The sequence below is a fragment of the Drosophila nasuta genome, chromosome 3, assembly GCF_023558535.2.
Source record: "Drosophila nasuta strain 15112-1781.00 chromosome 3, ASM2355853v1, whole genome shotgun sequence".
NCBI lineage: Eukaryota > Metazoa > Arthropoda > Insecta > Diptera > Drosophilidae > Drosophila > Drosophila nasuta.
Window position 1 is genome coordinate 16,221,898 of NC_083457.1, and position 27,727 is coordinate 16,249,624.

At 39.0% G+C, this 27,727-nt stretch overlaps 1 protein-coding gene across 3 annotated transcripts in view; it reads right to left on the minus strand.

Annotated features, from left to right (window-relative positions):
- Positions 1 to 1,063: 1,063 nt before the first annotated feature.
- The window catches only part of LOC132788819 (serine-rich adhesin for platelets), a 38,421-nt gene continuing 11,757 nt past the window's right edge, over positions 1,064 to 27,727 (minus strand). For 2 of the 3 annotated variants that reach the window (XM_060796439.1, XM_060796438.1), the window contains exons 3-9: positions 27,196 to 27,294; positions 22,841 to 23,031; positions 12,831 to 13,536; positions 12,653 to 12,740; positions 5,478 to 5,885; positions 4,831 to 4,912; positions 1,064 to 4,769 (exon numbers count right to left, since the gene is read on the minus strand). In XM_060796439.1, the coding sequence (XP_060652422.1) occupies positions 1,705 to 4,769; positions 4,831 to 4,912; positions 5,478 to 5,885; positions 12,653 to 12,740; positions 12,831 to 13,536; positions 22,841 to 23,030 (4,539 nt within the window). In that variant the 5' untranslated portion in view covers position 23,031; positions 27,196 to 27,294 and the 3' untranslated portion in view covers positions 1,064 to 1,704. Of the gene's footprint in view, positions 4,770 to 4,830; positions 4,913 to 5,477; positions 5,886 to 5,988; positions 6,150 to 6,246; positions 6,381 to 12,652; positions 12,741 to 12,830; positions 13,537 to 22,840; positions 23,032 to 27,195; positions 27,295 to 27,727 lie in introns of those variants that run through there. The other variant, XM_060796440.1, reaches the window with a different exon arrangement.

Genomic DNA, 27,727 nt, shown 5'->3' on the forward strand with positions numbered 1-27,727 from the left:
TAGTATTTTTGTTACATATTATTTTGGTATATTTTGAAAATAATACAGCAATAATTTGCCTGTGTTTTATTCATTAAAAAGAGTAAGACTGTTTGAGTAGGAGATACCTGCTAATTAATATATAATATTAATATTAAAATATACCCAAAAAATACTACCACGAACCAATAGGTATATTCTACTTATTATATACCAAATTGTAAAAAATACGGGAAAATACTACCATATACTAAAAGGCATACTGAATCCGAACTATATCACAGATCACAAAATACAAAATACCAAATTGTCAACCTCAGAAATTAAGACCCGACTATTTTTATCAAAAATACATTTATTTTATATGATCTGCTTATTAGATGCATTTGGCGCAAAGCTTAAATACCTTTTCTGCTCTATAGATACTGTGTATAAATATGTGTTATTTTAATGGGAATATTATTGTAGAATTTTTTCGCAATAACTTTTATGTTTATCAACCGAAAACATGATGTATGTATAGACACTTAGTTCTTTAGAATTTAAGAAGAATTCTTCATAATGATTTATGTTGCCCGTCGAGCAAATTTACAATACCCATTTTTATTCATTCACAGGGAATAGCACTTAAAATATTCATATTCCTCAAAATATTTGTGTTTATTACCCAAGATGTTGTTGACTTGTGTAGTTTCCAGACAGAGACATCAAGTCATGCCATGTCTACGCCAACGTTCTGCAAATAATCTTTTATAATGCCAGCTGGTAATTTTAATAGTTTCCCAATCGCCAAGACATTAAATCGTACACATTTTCACCAGGTATTTATTGTATTGAAGGGTTTTTTATTTGCATATGGTTGGAATATTGCTCCAGCGAGCGTACAGGTTGTCGATTTGTATTATTGATGAACAATTCGTAAATAGATTTGTAACAGATTTGCACAAACTTGAACAGTTTACCAATTCCAACAGCAACAATTGTCAATATATACGATATATTAATAATATACATGCATTTATATATAGTATTGTTTGTATTGTATATGATGTGTATGAGTATGAAAATAATAGATTAAATGCTATTACAGATATTATATATATTTATTGTAGTCATTAATAAGTTCATGTATTGTATGTAAACTGTTCCTGGTTTGAAAGCTCGCATTTATGTATTTATGTAACTAGCTTAGGTATGTCTAAGATATTAAGATTAGAGAAGAATATCAACTTTACAGCGAATTAGATCGAATCGTTCGAATATCATAAAAAGATTTTTGTAAATTTTACTCACAGTCCTTAAATTTGTATATTATAGTTTTTGTGTTTTGTTTTTTATTCCGATTATTATTATTATTACATGTTATATAATATTTTGACTTGCACAAACAATTTAAACTCGAACTATGTATGATACTATGTTGAAAAGCCTTTAAAGTAATCATTTTGAAGATCGATCGCGGAGTCGAGTCTCCCACTCGTTTCTTTGGATCCGAGTACTCGTTACTCTCGTACTCTTTTTACTCGCTACTCACTATCTATTAGCGAGTGCTGGCGAATGAGTGTGGAGACTGTTTCTTTTTTTGGGATGGGGATGTTTTGCATTCAGAATGGTTTATTGTTTAGTATTACACTAGAGAGCATCACTAGACAAAAGCACTTGGAGTCATGATCAGCATGTTGCGCTGTTAGCTAACAGCGCTTGCTCTGTTAATTAACAGCGCCTCTATTTGAGTGCCTCTTTCACTCGCTGCTCCCACTCGGCGCGTCGCTGAAGAATGCCCTTGAACTCGCCCACTGTTGCCGAGCGTTCAATTGCCTTGGTAGGCGTGGCCTCTGTCTCTGCCTCAACTGCAGTTGATTTTACAGTCGCGGCGACTGTTGCTGTTGCTGTGACAGCAACAGTTGCCGGCGTTGCCTGCTTCAGCTGCAGCGAGTAACGCTCGTTGGCCGACTTAACGCTCGGACTGTGACTCTGGCTGTTCGTCTTGTTGTTGGCCACATTCGTGTTGTTGTTGCGCACATTGCTGACCTTGATGGGCGGCAGATTGGCCAACTTTTGTCCGGTTGGCTGTTGGTTGTTATTGAGATTGCGAAAATCGGCCACCGAGCTGCGATTGCTGACACTCGATTGCGTCTGAACGGGCGCATGACTTTGTGCGTGATTTCGTGGCGTCTCCAGGCTCAGCTGTGCCTCGTACTTGGGCAGCATTTTGTCGAGCTTCTCCTCGCTGTTGGAATGATTCTCCTTGTCGCTGTCAACGCTCTGGCTGCCATTGGTGATCTTCTTGTGCGTGGCCACCGCCACCTGAGCCATGGCCACCGCATCGTCATCCTTGACTTTAAGCGAACGGCGAGCAAAGACTTTCATCAGCTCCGGTGTGCCATCCTCCTGACTGTTGGCAGCAGCAGCAATTGGCGTTGCAGTTGCTGTCAAACTGTTGCTGTTGCCATTGTTGCTACTGGCAAAAGATTTCTTGCGCAGCACCACAACATTGCCATTGGATTGATCCCCGGGCGAAACGGGAGTCACAGGCGTCACTGGACTGACTGGCGAGATGGGAGAGACTGGAGTGGCAGCTGCGGTTTCAGTCTTGCGCTGCAACTCCTCGTTGATGGACTTCTTGCGTTCATAGCGTAGCTCGACCAACTTGCGATCCGTCTGCGCTTTATCCTCGTTGAGGAACAGACGCTTGCGTTCCTCCAGCGAAAAGCGATTGCTCTGCACGCTGTCCACAATCTCGACTGGCTTCTTTGGTGTGCTGGGCGAGGCAGCAAGCAGCTCGCTACTGCCAGCGCTGCTCCCCGAACTGGTGCTCACATAGCTGGAGCGCAAGCTGTTGGCGCTAACAGCGCGCTGTTGTTGGCTAATACTGTGAGGTGTGATTGCTGCTGCTGGTGATGCTGCTGGCGATGGCGACGCTGGAGTTGCCGTCTTCGTTGGACTGCGCTCCACAATCTGTATGCTGCCAGTGCTGTCGCCACTCAATCGCCGCATACTCAGATCATCGCTACTCTGGCTGCGCTCAGCTGGCGACTTCACATTCTTGGCCAGCACCAGATGATTGGACTTGTTGTGCAGACGCGCCTGATCCACGCGATTCAGCTGGATCTTCATGAACTCGGGCTGTGTCTCAGCTTGAGTTGTTGCTTTGCCTGGCGTGCTGGGTGGACTGCTCGCTGGCTTCGGCTCCTTGATGGCTATGCTTGTGGTCTGCTTCAGCTCAAGTACCTTGGGTCGCTGCGGTGGCTGCTGCTGCTGCTCCAAGCTGACTTGCTCATTTACCGCACCCGATTTGCGTAAGACGCTTATCAACGGCGACTTGACAATCAAATCAATATTCTGCTCAATCTGTGAGATGCTGGTGGAGCTGGCACTGGGCGTGGGATGTGTATTCGATACCAGCAATGTGGTGCTGCGTTGTGGCGACAGCTTCGCCGGACTGGGCAACTTGCCCGTGGACTCGGCGCGCGCTTGCAGCAGCTTGTTGTCGTTGATCTCGAAGCCCAGCGAGGCGCATTTGGCGCTCGGTGACATCGGGGACATTGGGGACATCGGGGACTGCGGCGACGGCGATGACAGCTGTTGTTTGCTGTAGTACGAGGCTGGCACACGGAAGCTGATCGATAGATCCGGCAAACTGGGCATATTGTTGTGCACGGCCAACGTTTCGTGAGCGCTGCTCTCGCGCTCCTCCTGATAGTTGCGAAAACTGCGCGATTTCTCCACCATCTTGCGTTGCTTCTCCTCGTAATAAAGTGGAGACGGTTCATCGGTGCTCGTCTCCAGCGAATTCGAGGAGCTCGAGTGCTGTCCCATCGAGTCACTCGAACGCGACAGCTTCTGCTGAAAGGCGCTGAGTCCCACAATGCGTGGCTTGCGCTCAAAGTGTGTGGAAGTCGTCGTCGTTGATGTTGTCGTTGCGATCTCCGTTGTCTTCAACTGCGTCTGCTCGCGCACCAAAGCCGTGGATTGGAAAGTGTCGTTGCCTCGCGACTGCTTTGATAGCAGACTGGTCACATCGCTCGCTGTGTTCTCATGCTGTGCCAGCTCTTGGGGCAAATAACGTTGCCTTGCCGCAGGCCCAGACTTGGGCTTGACCGCTGTCGGCGGCTGTGGATGCACACCATAGTTGCTGACCATGGCATTGAGACCGTGTTTGCCCTCCTGTTGGATCTCCCGCTTGATGTTCTGACGCGTCTCCTGAATGTGCTGCTCATGCGATGTGGCACTCTTCGATTTGTTGGGCACTGGGATGGGTTCGCGTTGCGTTGCCTCCAGGCACGATGTGGAGATCTGCAGCTTCTTTGCCACATTGTGTGTGGCATCGAGATCTTCGACTCCATCGTTGGCACGCGCAATGCTACGCTTCGAATTGCGCTGCATCAGGCGACGCAGAAAGCCGGGATCCGAGTCCGTTGGCTGGCTGCTAATGTCGTCGCCATCGGTGGAGGATTCGCCGCGGCCATCGAACAGGGAATTGGCCGCCTTGAAGGTCAGTGCACGCAGTCCAAAGGCGGACGAAGATGTTGTCGATGTGCTCGAAGTGCTTGTCATGTGTTGCTCGCTTTTGTTGTTGCTGTTGCTGTTGCTGCTGCTGCTGCTGCTATTGATTGTGGTGATTGTTGTTGCCTTCTTCTGCTCGATTGTCTTGCTACGCATGTGAGAACTAGATATGGAGCTGGAGTTGGAAGTAGAAGTGGAGTTGGTGGCAGTGGCAGTGACGTTGCTTGTGGCAGTCAAACTGCTGCCCGGCGGGAGAGAGCGTGTCTTGCTCTTAAGATCGGTTTCTACAAAGAGTGAATATTAATAAAGAAAAGTTCATTTTATAGGTCTCAATCTTAAATTCACCTTTGACAGCCCTGAGGCTGGGATTTTGCAGCGGCGTCTGTCCAAATTTGGCCAACTCCTCATTGGCCTCCGGTATCGAAGACTACAACAGAGATAGGAACATTAATTATGTGTATATTTAGCATTTTACTCTATTTTGACTCATAAACAAAAGGGAAGATTGTGGAGTGCAATGAATAACAGAGATAATACAAAAATTTTATTGTTGCTTTAACTGTTTTCGTATTTTGAGGGAATCAATCCTAATAATAAAGAACTCATTCATTCATCATTTAGCCTAACCAGGGAGACAGTTATTGCTTTTAATAATAAATAATCTTAAAAATTTAAGAAAAAATCTCAATAAAATTATATGAAAAAGATGCTAACTATAGCTTAATTAGCAATTCAGACATTAAAGGGAAAATCCTAAGCAAATCAATCATATGTATAAAAAACTTGTAATAATGTTAATAAGATCAATGGAACTTCTAGGGATAACTTAACAAGGGAGACAGAAGCTGACTTCTATAATAAGGAATCCTCAAATTTTAGAAAAACTCAACTAAGTATGGTAGAAAACAATGATGCAACGGATACACTAACTATTGCTTAACAACTCAAAAATTAAAGTAATAACACTTTTTTTTGACACTCCCTCGACTTACCTCAAGAGTTCTCCTGTGCTGCCGGCTGGGACCCTTCTTCTTGGCCGGCCTGATGGCCATCTTGTGCTTGGCCGCCGCATGCGACAATCGCTGACGGTCCAGACTGACGCCATCCACTTGCTCATCGGGTGCGTGAGACCGCAGAATGTCGGAGCTCATCGATTTACACATCAGCTGTCTATGGCTTTGGCTGCTGTCCTCGCCATCGGTGCTGTTGGAGCTCAGCAGACTCAACGAGGACACCTCGTGACCCTGAGTGGCGACTCGAGACTGATAGCCAGCTGTCTTGCGACTCTGTCCGGCGGCTGCATGACGCTGTGGCGACGCCGGACTGCGAGGCAGACCCAAATCCTCATCAGAGGCGTCCGGACGATTGCGACGCTTGCGCAGAACATCGGTGAGCTCCGCCTGTAAGTAAAGAGTAAAGATAAAAGAGCAGATTCGTAAAGAAAACAGTGCTTAGATTGTTGGGAAATATCGTTTGAAGCTCTGTTAGGGATTAGGGCTTTACCCAGCTCTTCCAGCGAAACACGAGACGCGCTCGCAGGCAGCTGCGACTGAGGCGACTCTCTCCACCTGAGGAGGAGCCATTCAGTCGCATCTTGAAGGGATTCTGTTTAAAGTCAATCATTGCGAGTGCCTCGTCGCAAGGCAGAGGCACCAAATGAAGCGCTAATTGCAAATTGTTATTCACATTATTCACTTATTATTCATATTGATTGTGCCTTGTGGCTTGTGCTTGTACAATCAACACTCTATGTGCGCTTACCGAGAACGACAGCTGGAAGGGATTGCCCTGGACTGGCTTGCTGCGGGTGCCCGCACTTCCGGCTACCATTTCGAAAAACTATTGACAGTGCTTGACAAAGCTTTCTTTGCCGCCCGCTCTCACTCTCGCACTCTCTTGTAATTAACTAATAAGGGCTATTGTTGTGGTGCAGACACGCGATCTGTTAGATTTCACTTTCATGCAACACACTGTGCGGTGCGGCAAGCGAACGTTGTGATCAGCTCCAAGTGCAACGTGCAACTGAGAAAACAAACGAAGACGTCGCAACGCAGGGCAAGACGCAGACTGACGGACATACGGACGGACAGACGTAACGCAGGCAGCAGGCCGCAGATGTAGTTGCACCCTCGACAGATGCAACAGCAACATGCCACAACTATAACAACAGCAATGCGACGCTTGTGAAATGGCATCGTCGTTGCCGCCGCCACCGACTTTTTACCTAGTCCAACATAATTGGGCGCAGGGCAGGCAGGCAGGCAGGCAGACAACAACTCTCTATGTAGGCACTGGGAATCTGTTTATTGTCATCGCACAATCACAGCAGCAGCAGCAACAACAACTGCGGCGTCGTTAGCATATTTCAAGGGTACGCCTCGATCGATCCGGACTCGGTTTCAAGAATTTACAGCATCCAAACTGTAAACAAATTCAACTAACTCGCGGCTGTCTCTTGTTGCTTAGCTTCCTTATGGATTTGCATCCAGTTTCTTTTCCCGTTTCATTAATCAGCGCGTTGATGGAGCATGACACGCGTGCAACAGAGGGAGGAGAAGTCAAAGAAGGGGGAGTGACGGGTGCTGAGGATCCATCTTATACTTAATAACACCAATAGCTGTACTTGGCGTCTATTTTCGGCCTCCAAACTGTGAGGATTAAGTGTTAGTCTCTGCCAGGTTAAAGACCTTGCACATACATTAAGTTACAAGCACACTTTTATACCCTGCAGCTATTGAAATGCGAGTCTTTGAGTTATGCGATAGCATATGTAACAGATTGTGAGACATCTTTGGTTTAAAATCTATTTAAATACTTTATCAGTGTCAAAGAGCCCGTTTCCTTATCTTCTAATATGTGTACGAGAATCCCAAATATTCCGTTCCTACAAACATAGTACCTATTAACATAAAGTATAGTACATAATGCACTGACTATCAGTCAAAGATAATGTTAATATTCAAATGTAGTATCTCTTTTTAATAACGAAAAGTAAATTAGTAGACAGTTATTGGTCGTTATGATATCTTTACAAACTAGTTTGCAGTATACTATAACACATTTTATTTTCTTGATTACATAATTACTACTTTAGTTTGGAATGTGTGAAAAGCGGAACAACGAAAACGGCGTTTAAACACAACCGATAGGTTTAATCTTAAAAGAAGTAATTTTAATTTTTAAATGAAAATTTATGATATAACATAAATCTTGCTAAACAGAATTCCTCAATTTGGAACAAAATCGTTGTTAAGATCGAAAAGTTCTTAAACTCAGGATGAGTATAGTAATTTTTCGAAAGTAGCTTTTATACCCTCTAATTAATAATTGTATATTGCAAACTAGATCTGCATCTGTGGGGTCTTTATTGCTTTCGTTGACAATCTTGACAATATATTTTATACTCTATTTTACTATATCAATATAAAATAATATGATCCGTAGATTTTAGTATTCTGTGGCCTGTTAATTCAGTATACTTTTAATATTAATAACTATATAATACTATATTTGCTAATTTTGGTATATTTTAAGAATAATATCGTACTGTTTTGCTTTTAATGCAATGGGTAGCGAGTATCTGACTTTATTTCTAGTTTCCCTATTCGTAGCTTGTCAACGTTTCTTCTAGCTTAAATATAGAATCTATAATGTAGATTTATATGAACATATATATATTAGTTTAGAGCATTCTGTAGTCATTAAATCTCGTTCATACTCAACCAGAGCACTCTCACACATCATATTGTGTCTACAACGCAATTGTATTATATCGCACAGTGAGTTCAATGGCCTTCGTCATGTCTTCCCCGAAATAGAGTGAGCATCGTCAACAAGCAAGCTAATGCAAATCTATTAACACATCTGCTCTTCTTGCTGCTAGCTGCTGACTGCTGATTATCATTGCCAAAAGTGTGGCTCACAGGTAGAGCACCCTTTTAATGGTTTGCAACTTGGTAAGGGACTCAAGCGGTGTCTGTTTTGCCACAGCTACCTGCCACATGGATTTGCCCTGGGACTCGGATTTAGCTACAACTCGCTTCGCTTCGCTGGCAGCTAACTCGTCACATTCGCTGATTTATTGGCACACTTCGTGAGTGGGCCAACCGCCTGGCCGCTGGCCTAGCATGCAACTTGCAACTTGCGGCATGCGGTATGCGGCAGGCAGAAACAGTGTGCCGCAAGCAGCGGGTAGCAGTCGACCGCCCCCGTTTGATTACAACAGCACCAACTGCCATCTGTTGCAGAAAGAGAGGGAGATGGAAAGAGGAAGAGAGAAGAATAGAGAGAGAGAGAGAGAGAGAGAGAGTTGGTGGAAGAGAGAGAGGGAGTCAAGTAGAGGAAGGAAACAACACTAGAAAGCAAACTATGTCTTTAATTATGCAAATGAAATCATAACAATTTGCACCAATAACAGCGAAGAATTGTTCGACATATATAAAATACATGGTATAAATAATATAAAGTAGAGCGAAAGACAGAGAGAGAGAGAGAGAAAGAGAAAGAATGTAAGAGAGGAAGAGAAATGTAGAGAGAGAGAAAGAATGTTTAGAGGGGACACATAAAGATTTCAAAAGAAGAAAACACCAACTAAATATATTGAATTCACAAGATTCGCAAGAAAAATGAAGATAGCTAAAAAGAATTATTTCAGAGAATTTGTCTTATATGTAGATTCGAGAAGTAGAAAACAAACCACTCAAAGCAGCATCAAAAAAGGATATTGAAATCTCGGGATATAGACAATGAGGGAGCAAGAGAGAAAGTTGCATTTGACTCTTAAATAATTTCTAAGTTTCTTTACTCTGACAAATCAAAAAGAGGAATCATAAAGAGTATAGGTTTAATTGTGAGAATTGAGACTGAGCTGTAAAAATACGTATTCTATTCGTTATTAAATAAAATGCCCAAAACAAACTTGCAGCAAGCTGTGTGCAACAATAAAGAATTGTATCTACTATATATCTTTTATAGTCTTTACAATATATGTACGTCTTGGTTGTTGACGCTGAAAAATATATATACTTAATGAGTTCGGAAATAGATCCTTCTGTCTGCACAAAGTTACAATGTCCTTCTTCTACATAGAAAGAGAATTTTCAAAGAATGAAAACTGTTCTGTTGAAGTCAGAAGTGCTGTTGAAGTCAGTTAGATAATCAAGAAATCACAACGCTGGAATCTGATTTAATCAAAAGATCACGGTTGCTCAATAAGTGCTTGATAACGGCAAAAGTATAATATAGAAGTAGAGAGAGATAAGTTGTTTCTTTCTTAGAAACGCTCGCTAAGAAAGTGTTAAGCAAACCAGATCTTCAATTACGCAAATCGAATGAAGACAATTCGATAATAGAACCTGAGTTGCAAGCTGCATGCAAGATGGGGAAATATTCGGGATTTATTCAGCGACAACAGCTGCTGTGAAATACCCAAAAAAGGTAATTCAAATCCAAATCCAAACTCAAATTCAAATGCGAGACTTATGCAACACACAAAGGAGACTCGTCCAGGCGAACGAATGAGCAGGAAGTCTGAAGCAAAAGTCCACTTACAACATATGCGAAATGACCATATATGAGTATGTTTGTGGGTCGATTGTAAATGTTGTTTTATTTGCCTACGAGTGAATTTATTTGCATTTGATAGTGTGATGACAGATGGAGAGTTGGACACAGTTGTCAGCAGGTGATACAGGAAGAGAGTCAGTCGGTCAACAGGTTCGAGATGTAATTAAAGCAAAGCGTGAGAAATGACATCGCCTTGAGTTCCCCCCGAATCAAAACTCTCATCAGTCTGCACTCTCTAAGTATGAAGTGCAGTCCAAAGACTGCAGACTGTCTGCAGATTGAGTGAAAATTGAATGCCTGCCCCATTATGGCCGTCAACTAGATTGTTTCCTTTTCTATTATTAATCTGCCACAAAGACTGTGACAAGTCTTGATTGTCACTTTTGAAACCGGTTCAAAGATAACGCGTTGAACTGCAACTATCAGCGCACTTTTGTTGATATTCAAGCACAAGCACAAGAACAATAATAAATACTATTATTATTTTAGTTGATTATTTTTTACACAACACAAAACACACAACACAGAAGTTTGTTTAGTTTATTAAATGTTGAATTTCTATTTGTTATTTGCTATATGCTGTTGGATGCCATTGGAGCAGCATCGATGATGAATCGAAGATCGACAGAGAGCGATGTGGACATGCAAGTGACTGAAAGCAAACTGATTTAGCGGAAAACTCGCCAGGAGTTCAATAGCATAGAAGCACAGCAAAGAAATGCGATTTATTTGCTAACCAGGTTGGCAAATAAGCCGCCAGCTGGACTGAGACTCGACTGAGACCGAGACCAGAGACTAGAGACTCTCCAATGGAACTAGGAGAAGTAGAGGGAGAGAGGAAGGGGAGCTGACTGGGAAGCAACTGACAGTCAAGTGGAAAAAAGTGGAATAACAAGAAGCGAGTGCAGCACAGAGAGTCAGTAACTCGTTTGGCCAGAAAGAAGCATTAGAAACAGTGCAACGAGTGGCAAAGAGGGAGGAGGAGGAGGAGAAAGAGGAGAAGTGGGGAACAGGCCTGGAAGAAGCCACACATTGCTGTTGGCCACGCGCTGCAGTTGGCCAAAAGTGGCCAGGGGAGTAATCGAGTCAAGTCGACTCGCATCGACTCGAGGGTGGAGAGAAAGAGAGAGAGTGTAAGGCGTTCATTCGGCTTTCGTTTCCAGTTACGTTGCGGTGTTTTTTGCGGTGGTGCAGCGCGTGTGTGTGGTGTCTTCTTCTTCTGGCTTGCGGCTTCTTGTTTCACGACTTTTCAACGTTTGGTTGCCGATTATGCAGTCAAAACTAGCGCGGCCAACGACACCACACACAAGCTCAAGCTCAAGCTCATCTCTTAGCATCGCTGTTAGATAATTTCAAAATTATCACCGTTTGGCCAACTCTCAGAAGAAGTCAGTCAGTCACATTTCAGCTGAGTCAGCAGTAGTCTGCACCAAAGTTCAATCTCCCGAAAACCCAACAAAGCACAATAAACATGCGAGTAAATTGAATTTGATTAAATTCAATTGAAATGATTGCAACACAACAGCGCAATAACAACAAGAATTTTTTTGGGGCATAAATTCATGCATACGATCCATCATCAGCTGACCCTTTGTCCCATTATTTGGGGATAGGGAAAGAAGCCCCAGTGGGCACGACATGAGTCATGGCTAATTGTGCGCCTGGATTATGGAATTCGGATCGATATAAACGAACCCCTAAAATATAATTTGCAAGTAAAGAGTTTCCTTTAGGCCAAGAATTAATAATGAGTTTTCTCGTTTATTTTTCTGCTACTTATACAAATAACACCAGTCTATTGCGTTAACTGTCCGCTGGCACGATATTCATAACGCGATTAATTGTAGTTAGGTGGCAGAAGACTGAATACCCTATTATTTTATATTGAAAAAAATTTATTATAGGTTTTAACCATTTTTGATTTGAACTTAAAAGTATACGAGTTGTCTTCATTCCCTAAACTATTTCAGTTGATTATGAATATATTTATGATATATTATGGAATAGTTATAGCATATGAAAAGCACTTCAGAAGAAATTTCGCATATGTTCCTAACATTTTTCGTACTTGACTTTTACTTTACTCTTATTTATTAAATCTTCTCTTTGGCTGAAACTAGGAATAAGTAATCAAATCTTACAATTATCATTAAAAGTTCTATTGTTTCTTTTTTGAAATGTTTCAAATTTATCATTTTGAAAAAAGCGTAAACTATTTCAATTTTCAACATCACTTTTGAACTCTAAAGGAAAGAATACCAAAAAGTATAGTATGCTAGTACTTGAGATATTTAATATTGGAGTTGTAGCATTAAGATTGGCAAATACTAAAGAGTATTTTATGTAAGTGTTTTTATTTTATTAGGTTAAAAACTTCACAAAAATAATAATGTCTGATTTTTATACAATTATAAAAATAAAGAATTGTTTAGTTTAAACAATATACTGCATAAACTCGATGTTCGATTTTTCATGAGAAGAATTGAAGTTATAAGAATTTAAATACAACTACTGTCAACACATAAATATACTAATATATGCAGGGTGTAGCTAAGTCGGTAAGGACTTCTGTGAATTTTTAAATTATTCTAAATGAACTCACCTTTAGCACGATGGACAGACTGCTGGCTGTCGCTGACTCAGAGAAGACGCTGTCATGGGATTGCGAAAGGGTTTCGCGTGTGTAATCGCTGCAAAAAACGAGAAATAACAATGAAGAAAGAGTTAAATATGGTATAGTATATATTTTTAATAAGTAAGTAGTTCAGTCAATCACTTACCCATCCACATCGACATCGAGGAGTCGACCCTCGCTGAGGCTGCGTTGGCTGTCGGACATGTCAGCAACTGCTCCTCCAGCGGCGCCGCTGTCCTCGCCACTGTTCAGCTCCTGCGAAGAATCGCCGACGCTGCGCAGCTGTCGCTGATGATGGCGCTTGTCCATAAAGTAACTGCTGCGACTCATGCCCAGCGAATCTGGGAAGACGGCCACGCCCATCTGCTGTCGCTGTTGCGTCTGATACATGGCCTCGGAATGGGATTGCACTTGACCCGACTGTGATTGCAACTGTTGCGACTGTTGCTTACTAGCTCTCTTCTTGCCCAGCAACACGCTCAGCAGCTCATCGCGATGGGAGCCGTAAGACTTCGATTTGGGCAGCGATTGCGTCTGATAGCTTTCGTGCAACTGTTGGTGGGTCAGAGGCGATGCTGGCGACGAGGCGGATGCCCCAAGTGAATCTCCAGCGGCAACACTCCGCAAATTCTTCTCACTTGAACTGCTCGCTGGTGGCGGCAATGTGTTGCACGAACCGGGTCCCACAACTGATCCCACACCCGAGGAATCTCCAGTGGCACCGACAACAGCACTGTCGGCGCTATTGATTGTCCGTCGTCGAAAGATCCGCCGCAAATTGCGTAGCGGATGGAAGCGACGGCGCTTTTGTTGCTGCTGCTGCTGCTGTTGCTGCAGTTGGTGGTGATGCTCTGCAAGGACAGCGAGAGAACGAAGGAAAACAATTCAATTTGGATACAGTTAAAAATTTAAAAAACAATTTTGAGTACAAACATTTGGGGCTGACAAATAAAATCTAGCTTGCTCTGCGAAAATTGTATTTCAAAGGATATTACGAAATGATATAAGTGAGATAAACGTCGTTTAAATATACCGAAAAAATACTAAAACATATATCAAAATGTATATCTTGGCTTTTAATATAAAAAGTAATGTCCAAAAATAATATAGCTCTATTACAGGCTGTTGTCGCTCATCAGGAATATACACATATATTTTATGAGATCTGAGATCCCTGCTTCTGTCTTATATTTTTATTTATCGATTCGGTTTCTTTCAGTCAGAATAGAATAGACGAGTATAAATTTAAATATTTTTCAATTTTAAATACATTTTTTTTAATATTGTTTAAGTATTTATAATAACTGATCTTTGGATTATTGAAATAAGTTGTGTTACTTTAGTTATTTACATCTCTTAGAAGATTTAAAATTATCGGTTGTTGCTTGAAATAAGCAAAAATAAGCTGTGATCTACTGTATGCAACATATTCTCAATTCTCAATAACAATCCTTTTATCCTAATACATATTCCCAATATCTAAATACTATATCAATATTATCTCAGCGCTTCTCTTTCTAGAGAATATCTAAAGATATTACACTGTCAAGAACATTTCTTACTTGATCTTCCTTTGCTCATCTTTTGAACAAACAAAATTCGTGTATAGGATCAAGAAATAATAGCACAACTTAACATTTAAAAAACACATTGTGTTCATTTCAAATAGTTTATCGGATTGCGACTGTCAAAAGTTGATCAAGTTTTTTAAAGCGTTATCTGTTTGTAGATTTCCACAAAGGGTGCGCTTATATCTATTGCGAATCGAATTTATTTCATCTTTGGCAAGTGTTTGCAGAAATTGAGCAAGCAATTTGGTGTCATAAATCAGCAACACGACTGATAAGAAAAAAAGGCAATTCAATTGGCAAACGATCGACAAAACATGCCCATAAATAGGCATAAGCAAAAGTCAATGTGCTAATGGGAACACCCAAAGTAATGAAAACTTAAATGAAATTCACATATAGAGAGAGAGAGAGGGAGAGAAAGAGCGATCAATTAAAATGAAAGAGAATGAGCAAACGCTAGCCTGCGTAGTTTTTGGGCAAGGTCGTATCTAATCTATCAATATAATACGTATGTAAGAATTTCTATTTCCATGGAAAGAATACTAGAGAAATGTTATGTGAAGCGTCAGAAAGGCGAGAATTGAAGTGTTTCAGAGAGTGCCACAAATATCAAACAGCTAAACAGCTTTACTACGCCATCAATTTAAATTAAATCGTATTGTAAATTCGCGTTCTACTTTAGGGCTCTCATAACGTTTATTTGTATTGCTGATAAACAGCAAAACAAAAAAAAAAGCAAACGCTTTTAACGTCTTTGCACCGTGTTTACATTGGTCAATTAACGATTAGAGTCGCATTTATCGCAAAGCAAACGCGACACACGACATTTCGCGTTTGCAATATTCGTAAATTAACTAAACATGAGCGATGTACTTTACGTTTCATATCCATATTCTAAATTAAATGCCTACTTCGAGTGTGTAACGAATGATGTATTTCGAGTTACATATTCCCATTGAGCTTCAGTCATCGAATCAGAGAGGAATCCATGATGTCATTGCCTCCAACGTGACTCAATTTCTATTCGCATTTGAGCTTGTGTCATTCATGGTCCCAGATGAATACTGGCGACTAGATAAAGTTAAAGGTGAGTACATCAACAATAAGACTGACTGTAAACCTTTACTGTTAAATTTGCTTTTACTTCAATACAATGAGTTGCTGTCAATGGCTTAATATGTTTTTAAATTTACATTGAATTTTTTTTAATGTAGTGTACAAGCAGAGTGAAGTAAAAAGAATAAAGACTGCTGACCAATTTAGACTTTTAAAGAGATTAACTCCGAAGAAAAATAGTTTTAAACTACATGTGCTCAACACAACTATTCTTATTGGTATGATTTTCTTTAAAAAAATATATATGTCATTATATACTCGTACTCTTCTTTGCTTAATTTTAATATTTATTTAAAATAAAGTAATTTATTTATTTTTTTAATTGTATTTTATTTTATTTCGGGTAATTCTATTTAAGTATTATTTTCAGAATAACGTTTTATTATTATTACGAATGCTAGTGCTACTTTTACAGCCGCTTGTTCTGTTAATGCTGCTGTTACTGCTGCTCACACTGTTAGTGCTTCTGCAGCTGTTAATGCTACCGAACCTGTTACTAGTAATGTTTCTGTCACTGTTGCTGTTACTACCGCTGTTACTGCCGCTGTTACTGCTATTGTTACTGTTACTGCTACTGCCGCTGTTACAGATACTTCTACTGATGCTGTTAATGTAATTGCTACTGCTGGCGCTATTATTGCTCGTCCTACTGCTAATCTTAGCTCTCTTGTTACTGTCACTGATACTTCAGTAACTACTGCACATCGATCGCTATTGCTACTGTTGTTGCAACTGTTACTGCCACTGTTAATGCTACTGTGCTGATTCTTTCGTCGCTGCCATTAACACTTCCCCACAGCAGCTGAATGCTGAATGTTTAATGGGTATTCTAGGGCAATGCTAACACATTTACGACTTTCTCCCACCTACTCGTTGCTCGCGTTAGCTGACTGTCAGCGGAAATGAAAGAGCCGTCAATTTGAAACATTCGAAATGCGATTTGGCCGCCCCTTAAACGCTTCTAATCAATGGGCCTGTGCTACCGTTAGTTGCCGTGGCGTCTATAACAAATATCGACAGTATGCCAGTCACGTTTTGGGGCCAGTCCATTGCCGTAGTCGCTGTCGTAGTCGCAGTCGTATCCATATGCATATCAGCTCAGGCACGCGAACACTGCGTTCACTGGGCAGCATTCATGTAGTACAAATGTAGATATCAGTTGTCAAAGCTCACACAGATTAAATTCGAATTTAAGAATCAATTCGCAAGGCTAAACTTGTTATCGAGGCTAACAAATCAACTATATAACACTTTCTATAGCTGTTCTTAGATAAGATACAACCTAAAATTTTTTAAATTCGTAACGTTTTTTTTTTAAAACACATTTTATTCACATCGTTATTATGTAAACAAATCCGCAACGAAATGAATCATGATGAATCAGTTTTGAAATGACAAACATTTCCTTCTAAATACTCTATATATCATCATCGTGCTTACGATGATGTCGTGTCTCAATATTTTTGCCCATATTATTTTAATTCTCTCTTTAGCTTTTGGCACAGTCATTTAACATTTCTTTTTTTATTTACTCATTGTCTTGTATGTGATTTTAGTAATTTATCAAAACATTGTAAGTCTCTCCCCACAGCTTATTTGGCAGCATGAGGCCATCATACACTGTGATGCAATCGAAACTGTTGTGCCAATTTATTGGGGTACAGTAAAAACTATACTCGTGGAACGTTTTGTAAAAAATTAATGAATTGAATCCATGGTAAGCCTTTATGCCTGAAACATTTTAAATTTTTCATTTTTATTTATAATTCATGTTTACTTTTAACAATAATATTCTCAAAGTTTGTATTATTGTCTACACTTAAATTTCGAATCGACTTTAAGGAAAAAATAATATTTTTAATGGACAAGCTTTATAACAAATAATCAAGGTCTAATTTCTTAAGGCATTTGTGTACCAGTCAATAAGATGATCTTCAAAATGTTCCAAAGTATATTTTGATTTCCATAAGCAGTATGGAAGCAGTATAATATTTAACAAATATATTTTATTCAGAAAACAAAGCATATTTTTGTTTGATTTCAATCTATATCTCATTTTTATTGTTGATCATGTAAACAATGCCTTAACAAATCGATTGTGTATTTGTTTTCCATTTGAAAGACTCCATTATTGTTATACTAAAGTAAAACAGCATATTATTAAAGTCTCTGTATTAAAGTGGTATAATATGCAAACATATATTATATTTTATAAAGAAAATAAAGCATAGCTTTATCACAATTTGATTACAGCGTCTTCAATGTAAAACAAACTCCTTTTATTAAATTTTGGTAACTAAAAAAATGTCATTGACAAGTTGTTTGCTTTGCTCTACTATTGTTATAGTAAAATAGTATATTATTAAAGTATCAGTATTAAAGTGATATAATATTCACACAAAGCAAGCTGTGTCTCACTTTAGTTAAAGCGTCTTCAATATATAAAAAAAAACTCTTTTCAGTAATTTTGAGCAACTACAAAAAATGTCATTGACTAGTTATCTTCTTTTCAAAGACTCTACTATTGTTATACTAAAATAATTCAGTATATTATTAAAGCATCGGCATAAAAGTAGTGTAATATTTTACAAAAAACAGCATAGCTTTATCTCACTGGGGTTAAAGTGTATTCAATCTATCCCCTTTTTAAAACCAACTCTATTCAATAAATGTTGATACCCAAAAAATGTCATTGAATAGTTGTTTGCCTTTGGCAGCATTCACTGTAGCATTGTGTGTGTTTGTTGCACAAATGAATGTATGCCGCTTGTTACCATTGTTGTTAGTAGGGCATGTGGCGTTGACACAAATTCTAAATGAAATATGGATGCGAATACGATTGCGAAAAGGCGTGAAAACTGGTAACCTGCAAATGGTAAATTATAAATGTTAATGGTGAAGCGAAACTGTCGAATGCGACGAGTTGTCTGCGATTTGGCGGCCTTTGCCATAAAGTAGGCGCATTTATTAATTAATCAATTGAAAATGTTGCGCGCACAAATGCAAATTGGCAACTGGCAATAGCTCAGCGACATGACAAAATCCCAAATTGACTGGCAAAGTATTTAAGCCAGCGGCAAGTTGCAGTAATTGGAGACTCTTGTTTTTGTTTTTGTTTTTGTTTAAGCAGCAACTGTGTGTGAGCGGATACTTGACACATGTACGCTGCGTATACGTGTTATTGTATTAGTTGCTTTGGCAAGTTTTCTATATATATATATTGTACATATATTTTGTGTTTTCAACCTTTTGTTCAGTTAACCATGCTTTGAGGCTTTGGCTTTTGCTTCGGCTTCGGCTTCAGCTGCGGCCAACTTGGCTTGGCTTGGCTTGACTGGCTGGAAGGAAGGTCAAGTGAGCCGTCGTATTGCGCCTTGCCCCCCTTGCCTGCCACGCCCTCTTCGCGTCTCTGCCTCTCGTGGTCGCGTCATCATCCATTCCCAGTTGGCATTGGCGTGTGGGCAGCTTATCCGCTTTACAAGTGCTTTATTCACTTACGTAGAATATAAATAGAGAACATAACACAAAACAACACTAAACAAAACAACACAAACATTGCGCAATTCGCACTGCGTTGGCTGCCGCCCGTCGAACCGGCTGCAACGTGCAACATGCAACACAACAACACGGTAATACTTGCAATGCAAAATGCCATCGAGCACTCTGATACTTGTGGCCTTCAAGCCGCTTTGCTTGGCTCTCCGAAAAGTTCTCTAATCAGTTTGCTTTGCGAGCGCAAATTCTATTGCCAATTGTTACACAAACATTCTATATTTATAAGGCGACTCAACAGGTTAAATTCGTTTTATAATTCAATCAATTCGATCTCGCAATGAAGTCGGCTAGCGGGCTAGTTGCGTCTATCACTCGCAAGATAAGAGACTACTACAATAGCACGCTGCCATTGGCAATAATCTCTGCTGGAAGTTGGCTTCAATCAAGCAACAAATGTGGCGATGACATGAAGCTTATCAGCTACGAGCCAAACTAATAGCAACTCAAAGCCTTTCAGCACTCAAACAAAATGTTGCGAGACGCACGAAACTGATTACAAATTATCCCCAATGTTGTTTTTGTAGATGTTACTGCTGCTGACACTTCAATTAGAGCTTTCTAAGTCTGACCGCTGTCTATCAACTTCAATTGGACTTCGTCTTTGTCTGTGTATTCATCTTCTTTCTCTCCCTCTCTTTCTCTCTCCCTCTCTGTTTGCTGTTTGCCTCCCATTTCCGGGCAATGATATAACAAACTCAACGAGTCACATTTACTCCGATTCTTAGACTTCGTGTCGTGACACGATCAGGCACGAGTCAACATGAGTTAAGAATTCTTTCACAATAAAAGAAAGAAATAGGAAAAGTTTTATCAAGTGTAGTGAATGAACAGAAATAGTATTCCAAAAACAACATTATCATAATTGTTCAACTTTTCCGAATATACTTTTTCATTATGAACGCTATCTTAGACTTGATAAGCTATAATAACTAGTAGTATTTATGTTAGCTTACTTTCATAAGTTTACCAATTTAATAACTGAATTTAAAGTTTTAATTATATATATATGTAATTCGATTTTACTTTACAATACAATTTACAATTTATTTGCCTTGTTACGAATGCTATCTGTAACATGATAAGCTACAATAATAATAAGTTTCCAAATTTAATAACGGAGTTAAAGGCTTTAATTATATATTTTTTATTTATTTTTAATTATATTTTACTTCAAATTTATAAGATACAATAACCCACAAATTTACAATTAAATAGCTAAATATAATTATATTACGAGTGCCATCTTTAACTTGATTAGCTATGTTAAGAAACTTTACAAATTTACTATAAGAATTTAGGGCTTCAGCTATTTATTTTTAATAATATTTTAATTCAAAGTTATCATTTAGAAATGTAACTCAAATTTACAAAAATTTGCAATTCAATTTCGAACGCTATCTTTAATTTTATAAGATATATAATATATTTATGTAAGCAAACTTAAAAAAGATGTAAAGCGAAAACTTTAATTATTTAATTTTAAGAACCCTTTAATTCAAATGAAAAATTTAACATTTTTAAAAATAATTGTCACACTTGCAATTTAAGAACTAAATATTTATTTCCCTTGTCTATAATTTCTTATCTCTTGGTGTTTCCATCTCTAATTCTTTGCAAAGCACTTCGGATTACTTTGTCAAGTGTTAAGCAGCAATCGATTGATAAACCTTTGACATTCTGCGGACAACTGTTTGTCGGCTTCTGTTCGCACTCCTCTCTCTCTCTCTCTCTGTCTCTCTCGCTTTATATAAGAGCCGCATTGTGTTCTCATTGAACCATTAAATTCGGTGTTCATTGAACAGCTTAATTGTTTGATAATATCTGACCCAGATAAGTGCTTAGTTGGCGCTTGTACTGAACCTACATTGTTCTCAATAGGCCCTTCAGCTTAACATAAAACACTCTGTCGAAATTCTAATGAAAATATACACAGAGCAAACATTCTTCGAATTCAAAAATAGTCTGAATTTCGATTTTGAAAAAGTAATCGCATTTTAGCACAATTTGTTTATGGCTTTCTATCGATGTTTTATGGGCGGAATGCCGCGCGAAAATATGCTGAGTATTTTGTAGTTGAATAAATAAATAAAAAAATATTACCTGTTCAAATAAAATTCACCGAAAATAGATGCAGATGTTCTCGATTGTTTACACTGAGTGTTGTAAACATGCGACCCCAGTTAGAAGTCGAACAAATACATACATATGTATATACATAGAGTTTCACTTGTGATGATGCTATCGCAGAAATCAATAACAACACAATTATGCACTTCACTTAATGGCTAACAATTTTCTGGATATTTTTTTTCGGTTGATAATACTCGCAGCACTCTCGTGCTTGAATTTGACTCACTGTAGTATTTTGTGTTAGCCGAAATGACGAAACTATATTACAAATATCGATTTAGTAATTGTATGAACCGATTACAATTTCATGTGCTTTAACGTTTTATGGTTTGATGTTTCATTCGAAACGAACTCAAGAGTTATTGTAGTTATGACGACTACGACTTCGACTTCGACTACGAGTGACTACGGCAATTAGTACGACACGCGCCAGGTACTACGAACAGTTCACCTGCACAGGTGGAGCAGAGAGCACAGAATGAATTAATGAATAGGTAAAAACGAATGCGCGAATACGAAGGCAGCGACGAAGTTGAAATCGAAATACTAGCAGACAACAAAACAACAACAAAAAAACAAAAATACACAGACAGTGAATTGAAATCGAATCGTATTGAAACCGAAGCGAACAAAAAGCCGAACGACCCTCGGATCGGATCGGCAAATGTTTGGCTTATTAGCGACTAACTGATTAGCTCTTGCTCTTACTTCTGCTTTTGCTTTTGCTTCGCACTCGCACTACACAACTAACAAGTTGCATTACATAGTTACACTTAACAGCGTGCGTGGTTAACAGTGCACTGTTTAGGCTTAACAGCGACTATTCCCTTCCATACATACATACAGACATGCATGTGATTATGTGAGAGTTCGCTTTGTTATGTTATTGTTTTGTTGTTGTCTCAGTGCGCTGGCAACAACAAAGGGCCCAGTTTTGAAATACCCATAGAATTGCTAATACTCAGAATATCGCATTAAATCTCATCAGCATAGAAAGTTGTTGTCCCGTCAGTAATTACATAAACATTATTCAAACAGCACTAAAACCACATTTGAAATTTCCATTACTGAACAAATATTACGAGCACTTTTCGTGATAAGTTCTATTTAACTGTGGCTTCTGTAATTGATAATACCCAAGCTGATGATGTTCAATTTCACGATTCGAAGCTAAGAAGATCAAATTTATACGCTCATTTATCAATTGTATGGCGTAAAAAGAGTTTTTAAGAAATCATTTCTTAATTTTCTATACACGCAGTTGAGTAGAGAAATTTAATTTAATTTCTCAACAGCAAAACAAATGTAATTAAAAGGTCATACATATGTATGTAACATAGTATAGTTGAATACATATGGATGATGTACGCAGTGTGAGCTTTGTCTGCAGATTTATGTGACAGACAGATAGACAGACAGAGGGACTGACTGACGAATGCGGTTGCAGCAAAACGAAATTCACAATCCCAACTAATTATGCACAAACAAACTTGCTAAGTTAACTAGCTAAACTAATGCTCTCTCTTGTGGGAGAAGCAATAATCATGGGTGAGGAAGCACCAAATGGATCTCATCCAGCAGCTACCCTTCTATTATATAGTGTATAAACAATTGCTGCGCATTGTGGCAATTGTTTGTTTGTCGTACGGGAAAGTCGTGGACTCTTTTTTGCACACATGTTTTGTGTGTTTTTGCATCTTGAATCTATGTACATACAATGCTTACATAAGTACCTTTGAACTTGCACATAATCGTAGCGAATACACATAAAACTGAGACTCACCCATATTCGATGAACTGTTAGCATCTTCTGCGGCCACCGGACTGGCAATTGGTGTGGATGTTGTTGGTCCGTGATAGCCATGGGATCGACTATTGCCCTCGGGCAATGATAAGGGACCCGATGGTCCACAGAGATCCAGCTCGAGTGGGGGCGAGTTTTCACGCACACACGACATCAGTCCGGAAGACATGCTGTAAAATAAAGAAAAATAATATAGACATTATATTATTATAAATTACATATAAACTATTGATATATATTTAATTTTTACATTCATTAAGTTGTTAGGTTGTTTCTCGTACAAGACGTTGTTAATTTAGCAAACAGCCTCAAAGTATGCTACATTTTGATGCGCGCAATTAGATGCGGTGTGTAAGAAAGAGACAACCAGCAAGCACTTGCTAAAGCTGCTAATTGCTGCTGCTCTGCTTAAAGTGCGCAGCAAATGGACAGAAATGCAGAAAGCATTGCATACTTTGCAGCGCTAAGTAGAAAACAGCAACTATTTATGGGTTTGCTCCATTACCAACACCATTAGCAACGTAATGATCATTGCGAGTTACGAGCCTCATAACTAACCGCAAAAAGCTACGCATGAAGCATGCGGCCACCGTGTTGCACTCTCATGTAGTCACACATATCGCAACGTGAAAATCTTACAAATTAACTTTGGCTTTCATTTGCATTTAACAGTTGCAAGAGGGTATCCAATTATGTGTGTGTGTGTGTGTGTGTGTTTGTAGATATGTTTTAGTTGCAAACAGACAAACATTGAAAAGTTAAGACCCCGTGAAACGCAACGCAAATGAGCAACAACAAAACTTTAATTATATAGATACTCGTATACAACAAACTAGCGAGGTTTGTGCTTTTGTATCGCAAAAAAGATTTGCATATCCGACGTCAATGTTTGGCTACGAGCATTACTTAGAGTAGAGTAAGTATCTATATCTGTTGCTGTTGCTTACACACGGTAATTGCACCTGCTCATTACTCAAATTTGCCAACATAATTATGATGTGCCGGGGCAAACAATGTAGACAACAATAAGCCGCAAGCCGCAATTCAACTCAGACATTAGACCCTAAGACAATGGACTCTGGGCCTGAAGGAAGCTTACCTCCCTCCCCCCAAAAAAATATTGCTGTGTGACTTGACTTCCCATCTTGCCTTACACTTTGTCGCCTTGGCAGTAAACAAAAACGAGAGAAACAAAAAAAAATAATGCACTTAACAGAAGAAAAAAACAAAATGTTCTCAAGGCAGAGCAACAAACACTTGTTGCTAGAAATAAGTAACAATGACAATAACAACAACAAAAAAGTTAATCTCAATGACAACACAGCTGTTGCTGTTGCTGTTGCTGCAAAAGAGCCAAAGAGCAAAACTAACGTCATTGCAAAATGGCATAATGCGCAGAAAACAGTTTGAATTGAAAAGGAAAGTGCCCCTGACCGGAAAGCAGATAGAAAAGCCAGCTGAGCTGAGCTCACTTGGGTTGAATTGAATGAAAAGTGCATGCTCATTGCACGTTTTGCACAATAATTCAGAGGCCCAGAGACCTCAGAGGCCTTAGTTACTTAGTGCCAGACTGCCAGTGGCCTATGTAAACTGTTGACTTTTATTTTTCAGTTTCGGTTTTATACTTTTCATTCGTATTCACTTTTTGTGGCCATTAATTTTAATGACTTACAACTTCGACGCCTGTTTCTCGGTCACATTTTTCGCCTCATTGCAAATATCAAATATAAAGTGCTGAAAATAAGGGCAGCAATTTGCACTAGCGCATTAAACCAGCCTGCAATAAGCACTACAACAATATTGTGCTTACTAATTGCGCGAAAAATGCAGCACTTGCATTTCTATAACAGATGAAAGAATATAATTAAAATGAATTTGAGTTAATTACAATTAAAGGGCACAAAATTAAATGTTCCACATCGTTATTTAAAGTGACTTGGCTACTTGCACATAGATGGCGCTAATATCGTGTTGCATTTCTAAGACACCCTTCTGTACTTCTTAGATAGATGGCGCTTTACTTACTCAACTAAGAATATAGCTGAAAATACTAGAAAATGTGAAAAGATGTCTTCTATAGCGAGTATATCACAATTGTTGTGCATTTATGCAAAGAGGAAACAATTAGTGCGGAATTTTAATTGTTAACAAATGCTTAAAATGCAAAAATAACAAACTCGGAAATGAGATCACTTTCATTGCCCCAGCGAATTCAAATTTCAAATTTTAATTTAAGCAAACAATATTATATATTCAACTTTTGATTTCAATTCTAATTAAAGCAAACAATGCTCACTTATTATATAAACGAATTGCTTAGTCACATCACCCAGTGAAATTATGAACATGCATTGAGAGTGAATTTATTGGCATGGCCCGCATTGTAAGCGAAAGATTGTGGTACACAGTATAATAAGTAGCTGACTAGGAACATTGTTTAATTTATTGGAATTCCCTGTGCTGTGCTGTGCTGTGTGTCTCTTGAGGGAATTTGCGCTGCTGCGTATTAATAAACACATTTTGATGAAACAATGGCAAAAATCAATAAACAAACAACAAATTGAAAAGGTTGGCGAAAAAGGGCAAAATGCTGATAAAGTGTCGCCGCAGCGATGACGAAGCGACAGACGCTGCTCTGCTCTCGCTTCTGCTGCCGCTGCTTCTGCTGCTGCTTTTGCTGATTCAGAGATTCTCGGCCCCTAAACTGGTGCTGAGACAGATGCCGATGTCGATGCTCTGATGCCGATGCTGCTGCTGATGATGATTCGGTTGTTGTTTATTTTCGAATGACTGCGTCACTTGGACCGCAGTTGGGACCCAAGTTCATATGGTTTATGCTATATAACATACAATATATGTGGTATATGATAAATGGAACCTACCCCGCATCGGTCGACTGTTCCCAGACGGCATTCAACTTTGTGGGGGATCGCTGTCGCGTGTGCGCCATTTCATTAATATCCTACCAAATGCATACATAAATATATGTACATATGTACATGTATATTCAAGTCATATACATGAAATACTTATGATTTTAATTTTCTGCTTTGTACTTTTTGTCACTCACTCACAAAACAACAAACCGACGGACAGACAGACCGACAGACCGACGAAACGCCCGCGAGGCTACAACTTGTGGCTGCCAACGAAATGCGCGACTAAGCGACTAAAATGCGTTTTTCTCGTCTCTGAAAAACGGACTCCACATATTCACAGCTTCACATACACATATGTTGCGAAACTCTCACACACACACACATACACAGGCAGTTGGGATGACACAAGCGAAGCGCAAAAAGCTGTAGCAACATTTTATGTGTGCCCAAGGTCAAGGAGTGCGACCAAAAGCCGCGCTCTCGCGTGGGCGGCGGGAGAGCAAAAACAGCAGCTGCAGCATCAGCGCAGTTCGATAGCGACAGCGATACGTTAGCAACATGCAGCCCAGCAACATGTTGCCAGCGCACTAAAACCGAATCAAAAACAAAAACGAAACAAAGGAAACCACAAAACTCGACTGGTATAAATTAAATTCAATGCAAAATAATACTAATTACATGGAGAGTGTGAATACACGAATATTTGTTGACTGATTGTGTTGCCAAGGTCGAAGGCAAACTCACTCTCACTCTCACTCTCATTGAAATTCCTTGTGGCGTTTTTGCACTGCGCAGTCGTCGTCATGGGTAGCAAAATGTTAAGACATACACATACTGACCTAGTCAACGAAGAAGCCAAGAACTCTGTCACCGTTTTGACCCATCAAATACCCAAATAAGGCAATTGTATTGAGGGTGTGTACTCAGTGTTGCCACAGAGTAGAGATACGAACGTATTCTTACTCATGCTCGATAACAGAGACGATTTCTCTAGGGTAAATGCACTGATAAGCAAACAAAGGAAAATGCCAATCAAGTATGTAAGATAAATTAATGCACACACATTTCCTTTTAACATTTAAGGAAAACAAACATAAAATAACCATTTCGAATGATATCAGAATTACGCATACGCTTTTCTACTCTAATCACCAACAGCTCACATAATATTTGCATACACATATTAAGATTTTTATATACAAGCGCATAATATGAAATTTTATTTGTCTGCTTTGCTTAGCTCAGCTTGAGCTCTTTGTTTCCTCATTCGCTATTCAAACAAATAAATAGATCAGCTTTTGTTAAACAAATATCAGCATCAGATTGACAGCTAACATTTTGTTGCCTCTCTCGAGATTCGTATAATAATTATATTTAAATAAATATTCCACACGTATTTTACCGTAAGTAACAATATTTAAATAATTTATCAATAGTATGCATTTTATAAATTACCTGATTTTTAATTTGTGTTTGTTTCTCCAGGAAATGAAGTAGCCTCAAAGCCTTTTATGCTGACAAATAATTGCTCATCCGTTGTGCGCTTACATTGTTCTGAAATGGTAGCAAGATCATAGATAATGTTAATTAAGCAATTAATGTGATAATCGAATTTCAATGCAAGTAATTATAAGAATACATTTTGAGTGAATTCGATTAAATTTTTAATTATTATTATTATTATTATTAGCTATAATTACATACACATTTTAATTGAAATCATAAAATCTTTAAAGAAACAACATATTTTGAATAAAAGCATATCAGTGCGACATTATCTTTAAATAAACGAAATTAATATACGATATATTCTAAAATTTAGCAAAGGCTATATTTGGTATATTGATATACATAGAACTACATACATTGAGTGCTAAAATATACTAGAAGACATTCTCTTAAAATATACAGACGACTATATTTGGTATATTGATTTAATGCTATATTCAAAATATACCATAATATACTGAAAATATGTCGATATAGT